The sequence below is a fragment of the Poromitra crassiceps genome, assembly GCF_964638095.1.
Source record: "Poromitra crassiceps genome assembly, chromosome: 8".
Classification (NCBI taxonomy): domain Eukaryota; kingdom Metazoa; phylum Chordata; class Actinopteri; order Beryciformes; family Melamphaidae; genus Poromitra; species Poromitra crassiceps.
The window spans coordinates 29,529,652-29,539,442 of NC_139629.1; the positions used below are offsets into that span (position 1 = coordinate 29,529,652).

Sequence of the window (9,791 nt, forward strand, 5' to 3'; positions counted from 1 at the left end):
CGCGTGACCATGACATAACCGTGGCAGGCATGAAAGTTGCAAAACATTAATCTCATCGTCAATAAGAACTACTCTTAGAAACCTTGTGTCAATATTTTGGTACTAAAAATAAGAGAATAAGCGTTAAACACAAAAAGCTGGATTCCCCACACCAGAGAAGGTATTGGGATTAATGTGATGAGGGGATCCAATTAAATTTAGCCTGTTCATTTCCTTTGAACAGTCCTTTCAGCACACAATTCTTGGAATATTTGTGGTAAAATGTCACTTCACCACTGCACTTCCCTTGTAGCCTTATTGTAGCAACTGACTGTTTATTGGCAAGAAACGTGCTTTGTAACATAGTTTGAGGAATTCAGTCAGCCAACAGCCAATAGAGCCTCTCACAGTATTGTTTAAGCACATTTTGTTTGCACATGTTTGCAAATCAGTTAAGATTTCCCCCTTTTTCTGACTGCAGTATGACTCCAAAGCCCCTTTATTTCAAATGTGTTTAATTTCTTCCCTCTCCATTGTCCACAGGTGCAGTGGCATTGCAGATCTCGAATGGTGGCCGGTGCCAACTTCTACATTGTGGGCCGAGACCCAGCGGGCATGCCCCACCCCGACACGGGAAAGGACCTGTACGAGCCCACCCACGGCGCCAAAGTTCTCACCATGGCACCCGGCCTTATCACCTTGGAGATTGTGCCCTTCAAGGTTGCTGCCTACAACAAGGTGAAAAGGGCAATGGACTTCTATGAACCCAAGAAGTAAGTGCTTGATATTGTTATTTGGTTTCTTTAGTCTCTGGTCCTTCTGTCTCTGATTGACCAGGGTTTCTTAAATGTGTGTAATCCTATGCTTTATGACCTCTCCTTTGTCTCCCTAAGCCCCTTTTAGATTGGCCCAAAAACCCACTAATATTCACTACTGGCTTTTTCTTCTGTCTAAAAGTTACCAGGGGCAGTTCACTAAAGGTTCAAATTACTCTGCAAGACTTTGTATTAGATCCACTCAGATCGGCAAGCGATATTTAGCTGAATCACTTGGATTGTCCAACTAAAACTATTTTTTCTTTTTAAAAAAAATCTGATTTCCCCCCCATTTTCTCCCCAATTGCACTTGGCCAAATTTCCCCCCACTGCTCCATCCTCTGCCAAGCTAGGGAGAGTCGTAGACTAGCACCATGCTCCAACACATGCGCAGTTGCCATCCGCTTCTTTTCACCTGACAGCGGGGAGCTTCACCGGCAGGACATAGCACGTGGGAGGATCACGCTATTACCACCAGTTCCCTTCCACCCCGAACAGGCGCCCCGACCGACCAGAGGAGGCGCTAGTGCAGCGACCAGGACACATACCCCTTATCCGGCTTCCCACCCGCAGACACAGCCAATCGTGCCTGTATGGACGCCCGACCAAGCCGGAGGTAACACGGGGGCGCGAACCTGCGACCCTCGTGTTGGTAGGCAGGCAATCTACTGCTACACTACCCGGACGCCCGTCCAGCTAAAACTCTAAAGGATTTTAAGAAAAGTCGATGGGGAAATCAGTGGAGAATTCGCTTCCTCAGGTCCCATGGGCAGTCTGGCGATGGCGAGACTTAGGCACTCCATAATATTCTTATCTCTAGTAAAATGCCAAGCCAAGAATAACAGGAACAGTTTTGTTTTCTTATAACGTTAAAAGGTTTTGTGGCTTTCTGTGAGCTTTGAAGTTGTTCAAAAATGACAGAGCACTGCCATTAATTAAACTCTGTATATGGACGCAGCACAAAAATCATGCCAACTCACTGCCTTTCCAGATCTGACGCTGCTTCCTCCATCAGGTTAGGAGAGACTGTAGCTGTGTTGGACTAGGAATGTCTTGACTAAATATGGCCGGACTAATCAAAAAGATTTGTTTTGTTTTCCATCATGCACATTTTTTTGATATTGAGTCAAAAGCAAGTTCAAGAAACAGTTCAGTGTTTCTGTGAAAAGGAAACACTACTGCTAAAGGCAGGATGTGTTCAAATATTACCCGCACATAGTTGAGCTTCACCTGGCCATGGGATCATGAAATGAGGCAAAACGTTATTTCCTCCGCTGTGTTTGAAACCCAGCAGTGGGAGAAACTCCCCGTTAAGCACACTGTTTATATATCACCTTTGTCCGTGGTATTTATCATGTGTTTCAAAGGAGGAGGGCTGATCAAGAATTGTTACAGAACTGTTTCAATAACCGTTAATCTAATCATAACCACATTATATATACACCATAGAATAAATCTCAATGATAGACACCAACATGTTCTCCCACAAAGGAATTGTCCATTTTTGGAACATAATGGCGTGACACTATAGCATTACATTACAGTCCCTTAAGTAAAAATGACACTATATCATTTTTAATATTGTATTAAATGTGACTCTGTGACCTCCTCAACAAGGGAAGCCGTGGCTAATGCTAGGGAGAGAAAGCAGAGGGTTAAAAGGCTCTGGTTGGCACTTTGTGAGATTTATGGCATTCCATGTCTCTGGCCGCTCCTGCGGTGCACACTGCACACTGACAGGGCCTTGCCAGATTTCAAAAAGAATATGGATGCTTGGCCTAATCACCAGCGATACCGCTCGGAGTCTCTTTCTGAAGCGCAATGGCTCCAATCACAGCGAGCCGTTTCTAATTTGACCCTGTATAAAACGGTTCTGTGTAGAATTTGCCTCGTGCTCCTTTACATCTTCCTTTCGTCTTCTTCTCCTTCAAGTTTCCGAAGGTTTGAGAAGCACAAGAAGATGTGCTCGACATCTTTTGACAGCGATTCAAAATTCACCCCCATAATCAGCATGACTCTTAAGACTCTTGACACACCCCAAGTGTAAGATCGCTGGAGAATGGGCTTAAAGTGTAAATCTCTGGCAAATAAGACGTCTAAAACGATCCGAGTATTCCAAAACCCTGACAGTAGTTTATGGAGGGGAGCTGGTGAAGACGGCATTAGCTCGGGAGGTAGAGCAGGTCGGCCAATGACTCAAGGGTTGGCGGTTCGAATCCCGCTCCCTCCCAGCTGTTGTCGTTGTGTCCTTGGGCAAGACACTTAACCCTCATTGCCTCGTATGAATGGGTATGAATGTCTATGAATGTTGGTGGTGGTCGGAGGGGCCGTAGGCGCGAAATGGCTGCCACGCTTCCGTCAGTCTTCCCCAGGGCAGCTGTGGCTACATCACCCGTAGCTTACCACCACTGGTACGAATGGTGTGAATGAATAATGATTCCTGTGAAGCGCTTTGGGTGTCTAGAAAAGCGCTATATAAATCCAATCATTATTATTATTATTATAAGATGTTTATGAACTGGTGCCAATATTCTGCTCAGCATTGGTCAGAGATGGAGACCATCCCATTCCTTCACGCAGAGTGGGCAGACGGCTTGTTTTGGGGAGGCGTCGCCGTGCGTGAGACAGGAGGCGACTGGCTGACACCCCTATAGGCCTAGGGTGTAAATCTGGTCTGGACTGGGGGTCCTTTCAGTTCATTCAACCAGCAGTTGCAATTTTTTTTTTATTATGCAATATACATTCGTTTTTGTTTGGTTAGTGATGTACTATAATCAGATGTTGGTGGCATTTGGTATCAATGGGTTAGTATAGTATACTATAGTGCAAGTCAGACTGAAAAAAATCATAAATAAAAGTAAAATAAATAAGTATAATAATAATAAATTGTTTGCAGTGTGCTGCTGTTATTCAATCACCTGGAGTCTAGACAAATGGCTGTTGTTAGCCCCATTGCAATCCACTAGCATTACTAACAAATTCTGCCTTAAATATCTCAAAAACCAAAACACAAGCAAGGGCTTTTTGAAAGAGCGTTTTTTCTTTTCTTTTCTTTTATGAATGTAGTCACTTGAATGGGGGGTTTGCCTTCTTTGTGTGTGTGTGTGTGTGTGTGTGTGTGTGTGTGTGTGTGTGTGTGTGTGTGTGTGTGTGTGTGTGTGTGTGTGTGTGTGTGTGTGTGTGTCTAAGGACCCAATGATAAGCTTTAAATTGGCCCGTACAAATCTGCTCGAACCAACTCCACTTGTACTGATCACCCACATGATGGCAAACCACAGACAAATAAAACCACGCTTGACTTGTTTTATTGTAATGGTGGTAACACATTTGTTGCCTCAAAGTTGCATTTTCTAACAAACATTTGTTTTACTCTGTTTCTACATATTGCTGCAGAGGGACCAAGGGAAATCAAATTATTTAGACAGTCTTTACCAGACGTTTTGCTTTTTGGTTTGAAACGACCAGTCTTGATTCAATATTGTGCCAGACATGGACCCATGGTTTAAACTGGCGACAAGGAGTTTGAATTTCTTGCTACCCTCCATTTCTTATTTGCTTCATCATGTGTAAGTACTTCAGTGTAGACATCATCAGAGGAGCTTGCATGCTGGGAAAGTCATGTACAATTGAACAATATACATTGAGCAGAATTCAATTTAATGCAGTTGAGATTTCTAACTGTTGAAAAAGTTAACTACTACTACTGGCCTCACACTTCAGCCCTCCGTTTGAGGGTGTGCCGGTGCTTAGTGGTTTTTCACAGCAACTCTCCAGTCCAGGAGGGATTTCTGCTGGACTTTCTCAGTGCTGAAAATTGCTAGCTTTGTCAAGCCAAGTGGTGCTTTGGAAGCGACAGGTATTCATGACGACCTTCACTTTTCCTGGCTCAGCAATGCGACTACTAATAAAGCAACTGGCAGAAACGGTCAACACATGAAATGTAGTGTTCGCTAAGATAAATGTTCCCACACTGTTATTAGATCTTTGCTTTGTTTTGCAGACTGTGCAGCCTGCCTGTGGAAATGCCAACTGATCTGTTCATACCTCTTGATGCAACAGGCTCTAAAGCAGCAGCTGTCCCATTTTTAATGCTTGGCATCGGCCGTGCTGTCAATAATCAGCTTTTGATATTTTGTTTTTTAATGCCTGTCAATCAAAATTGTTTTCTTTTATCTTTTAGCCATCAAGACTATGATTTCATCTCAGGCACACGTATGCGCAAGATGGCTCGTGAGGGAGTGAACCCCCCGGAGGGCTTCATGGCGTCCAAGGCCTGGTCTGTTCTTAAGGAGTACTATAAGTCACTGGAGAAGGCCTAAGTTAAGTTACATCTTAAGGAGTACTGTAAGTCAATGGAGAAGGCTTAAGTTAAGTTACAACTTAAAGTCGAGCTGAAATGAAAAATGACTTTTTTTTGTATTTTAGATCACAACACTGGTTATTCAGTGCACCTATTTAAGGTATGCCAAAAAAAATCAAATTTGTTTAGTATTTGACATTTTTTCACATCATTTTTCAATAGTTTATTCATAACTTTCATCTACAGTTTGCTGACATCAGGTAGTCCTCATTTCAACGAATCATATCACGACATGACAGCTGTCAATCAGTCTTCATTGCAAGGAGAAAATTCTGAGCAGGCAAGATGGCTGCCTAGTGCCTACATAGGCAGACTTTTCTAGCCCATAAATGTTAATATATTTGGTCAATAAGTATGTAACATACAAAATAAAACTCACAGTAATGTCTTCATTTAATGTAGAATGCAAAGGACACTGGCTTGTTAAACTCGCATTCCAAGAATATCGTTATTTACCGCGGCTCTTACCCAGCCACACAGCCTCGGCTTTGAAACGGTAGTCCGCACAGAGGCAGCCAGCTGCCTGGTTCTCTGCGGATCCCACTCACAATGGGGGCAGAAGGCGCTGAATCCCAGATCCCAGAACGTGGCATACAAGCTCGAGGATTGACCAACGTCAAACTCCAGTCCCCAGAAAGGTCAAATCAAATCATCCACACGCTATGCCCCGCCTCTTTACCCTGTTTCAGTCAGAGCAATGTTTGTTTCCAGTCGGATACGTCATCACAGACCCTGAGATGTCATTTCAGCTCGTCTTTAAGGAGTACTATAAGTCACTGGAGAAGGCCTAAGTTTGAGCCTTGGATGAAAAACAAACGGTTAAAATGATGAATGTGGGGATCTAAAGCCATGCTCTGGCTTGTCTCCGTGATGTCACTTTGAAATGTACACTCACAATAATACTGTCAGTTGTTTTTTAGTCTTACTACACTCACTGCTGTCTTTTAACTGTATCTACTTTATTTAACAAATTTTATTTAGTTGTGTGAAATTTTTAACAAGGTCCGAGAGGTCATTATACCAGAGGTGTTGGTTCTTTAACAGAAGAAACAAGTTACTTCTAAGTAGATGTTTGTGTTTCAACTAAAACAGACTGTATAACTTATATTTGGATGAGTGGTTACAATGGTGGTGTGTAAGAATTTAATATAGTGAAATCCTCAGTTAGCTGCTGGCAAACTCAAAGTACTGTTGACCGGTACTTGGGAGGGAATGAATGTTTGTTTTCCCCTTGTCCCTGTCAAAAAAGGCAGTGAGTGCACCTACAGTATTAGAGATCACTGAACCCCAAACAAACAATCGTTTGGCAGTGGCTGTTAACCTTGCAAGCAAGCTGGATTCTCTCGCGTTTGGTTTGTGAAAACAATACCGCCCCCATCTGGCAATGTCAGGTTAAGTGGCTGTGGTCGATGCCCGAAATTTGGTTTACGCCAGTAGTTGATGTCAAAGTGGAGCCTTGGTCTTTCTCAAGTGACTGTCTTCAGAAAGACAACTCACGTGCCCTCTTGTTTGAATTAGAACGCACATCTGCTTCTTGTCCCACTTGTCTCTTTGTTACATTGAAACGGTCCAGTAGTTAAAGAAGTGGTCTGCAAAACAGATCAGCATTGAAAAGGAGCTGCAGAGATGTTTTCATTGCGATATGCAACCCTAACCTTCCTAAACCTTTAGGAAAACAACATGAGCTTTCTTCTCGGATGATCTATTTATTCTGTCCTTTTCTCTTTTAACTGTATCTCGCATGTAGTTTGAGCCTTTGATGCCTGTTTCGCTCTAAATTCTTAATTGTTGTTTTTTTGTCGGTTTATTCCTCCTGATCTTTTTCTTTTTGTAATGCGTTGCTGATATTTTCCACTTGGTTATTCCTTTTTGTCAGAATTTGGTCTGTATAAACAGCTTGGTGGTTACCAGCAAAGGAACTGATTTGTACTTTCCCTTGTCCAATAAACCATTTTTAGCAAAAGGAACCATTTTTGTTTACTCTTTGTTTCTCTAATCTCTGGCTTTGTTACTTGCAGTGCATGTTTCTTCTTTCTTTTGCAACACACCAAAGAGTTCTAAATTCATAACACATTTTCAAAGAATGTAACTTAATTTAAAATGACACAGCACTTAATTTCGTGTATTTCACAAACTAAATTTACAATGATGAGCTTTCATCGACTTTTAGCTGCCTGTGATCTCAGCAGTAATGCAATTTATATTCTGACATCTCCCAATTGCTCTGAATTTCCCTGGTGTCTTTGTGACAAACTTGCTTCAGACACATTTTGTCATCTGCCTGCACATCATTTTCTGTCCAAAATGTCACTTCGCAGATTCCTTTGGTCGTGCTTATTGGAGCATTTGTGCCCTTGCACCATACAGGTCAATCGCTCAATCAGTTGTATATTGAATGAGACAGGCCCTTTAGTGACCCCAATCAGACAGACAGACAGACAAGCGCACACACACACACACACACACACACACACACACACTGTATACATACAGCTGGCTCCCAGATGCAGTGGTGCAAAGTGAAACACAGAGGGTTAATCCCAGACCTGAAAGAGTGGCTCTGTCTGAAATACCCTGGATACTTCCAAGGGTATCCAAGTCCAAGATGTAATGAAGAGACCTGCCAGCAGCAATTTTTCTACCTTTCGCCAGAACTTGTTCAATTCTCCAATGGTAATCAAGCTTGACCTTCACCGCCACTTCAAAAGAAGCACTTGTTTTTTTGCACAGAAAATGATGGAATTATTTATTTATTTATTTAACTGGCTCGGGGAGATCGGTATTCCGAGGGTAATTCAGGTGTCCCGAGCTACGCTTATCCCTAACCTCTTCGTGGTTGTATCACGCATGTTGTATTTTAGTTTGGGGTCCATTTTCAGATCGCTCGCCCCTTAATCAGATCTTGCTTTGAATGTTTGCTCTCTCTGAGGGTTTTGTTACAGTGTGGCACACTGCCAGAGGAAAGGCTGCAGTGTGCCAGAAGTATTGTAATACTGTGACTACTGTTGACATGACTTGTGCCTATACTCCACTCACCTGTTCCACCTCCTTTGATTGGCTCAAAATATTGTTGCACACAATTTGGTCATTAAATACATTGGTCATGGCCATTTAAATTGAGGGCCATTTTAGTGCCCTGCAGGCAATTGCTAGAGGCCAAACCTAATTGGTATCCAGAATGGCCAGCTCTGTTTACATCGCAAGTAGAGTTGAATGTTATTAACTATGTGAACATTCTAAAAGTAGTGATGAATGTCATACTATATGTAAATGAGCTGAAAGCCAATATGGCATGTCCCTCCACTATAAGAGAAGCCACTTTGAGATGGACATTAGGTTATTATGTCCCTGCATTCTCCTTCATGCCGATGCACTGTGACCCGCACATGGCACACACGACATACGCAGTGATGACATCATCCCCCTCTCGTCCCATACCACCTAAAGGTTCTGCTCTTACACGGACTCCAGCTGCATTTATCTCCAATTTCCCTCCATCTGGTTTGAGTTCCATTCAAAGCCCGTCACGATAAAAACAGGCTTTTCTTTGCAAAATGCAATCCGATGATACAGGCATGGTCGAATTAACTCATTCACCGCCAGTTTAGGACTGCCAATATTTAGCACAGGCCAAAGATTTTCATAATTGTTGGTCATCTTTCAAGACCCACAGTAAATTATCTATTAGCACCAGAGTGATTTGCAATACCTCAAAATGAAGATGTACGTCTCTGGGTTCACCAGGAAAAAAAAAGTGAGCTTTTAGCATGTTCTGTACTCTACTTATAGCCATTTATATACACCCTGTTTTCCCCCAAAATGTCTCTCTGAGAAAAGAAATTGCAGAAAATGGCATTTATGTATTTATGCACACAATCTCATGCAGAACTCGCTCTCAATTCTTTTATTTTGAACTGTATTGACATCAGACATGTAAATATTATTCGTTAGGACACAAATGACCAAAAAAAAAAAATATATATATATATATATACACATGAAGTGCTTTTTTTTTACATTCAACAATACAGTTTACTCGGTGTGAGTGAGTGTGCAGACAGACAGACAGACAGACAGACAGACAGACAGACAGACACACCGACAGACAGACAGACAGACAGACAGACAGACAGACACACACACACACACACACACACACACACACACACACACACACACACACACACACACACACGATCCCCCTTTTAGATTTCTAACCCCACATAGGATAAGCAATAACCACGCCCTGTGGCGCTGGGATTGGCCAGGAGCAACACTGGAGGGCACGCAGCCCAGCGATTACATGAACCAACTGAATAGCTCTTGAGAAAGGACAGCGGGCTGCTCTGACTCCCGCTTCTGCCTTGTGCCTTGCTGTTGTGTGTTTATTTTGCACCCGTCCTCGTCCATGTCTCCCTGTCATCTGATCGTTCCCGTTTTCCCCTCGGCTATTCAACACGTCCTCACCGCCCTCGCAAACTGATCGATCATTTCCTCATTCCTCCGATGATCAAACACATCTCTTGATTACTTTCCCCCGGCTGGCACAGAGGAAGGCGACTCCAGCTCGTGCAGCGCGCCGAGGCGCGTTTCAATGGCGTTTCTCCTGTCTGCACAAGGAAGCGTTACCAGTTTTC

The 9,791-nt window shown here is 42.9% G+C and overlaps 1 protein-coding gene across 1 annotated transcript in view; it reads left to right on the forward strand.

Moving 5' to 3' along the window:
- Window positions 1-5,559, forward strand: part of LOC310781686 (bifunctional 3'-phosphoadenosine 5'-phosphosulfate synthase 1) — a gene marked incomplete at its 5' end in the record, with an annotated part of 31,530 nt that extends 25,971 nt beyond the window's left edge. Inside the window, 2 exons of the mRNA XM_083642276.1 lie at window positions 523-752; window positions 4,975-5,559. Coding sequence (XP_083498402.1) covers window positions 523-752; window positions 4,975-5,113 — 369 coding nt within the window. The 3' untranslated portion in view covers window positions 5,114-5,559. The remainder of the gene's footprint in view (window positions 1-522; window positions 753-4,974) is intronic.
- Window positions 5,560-9,791: the final 4,232 nt, after the last annotated feature.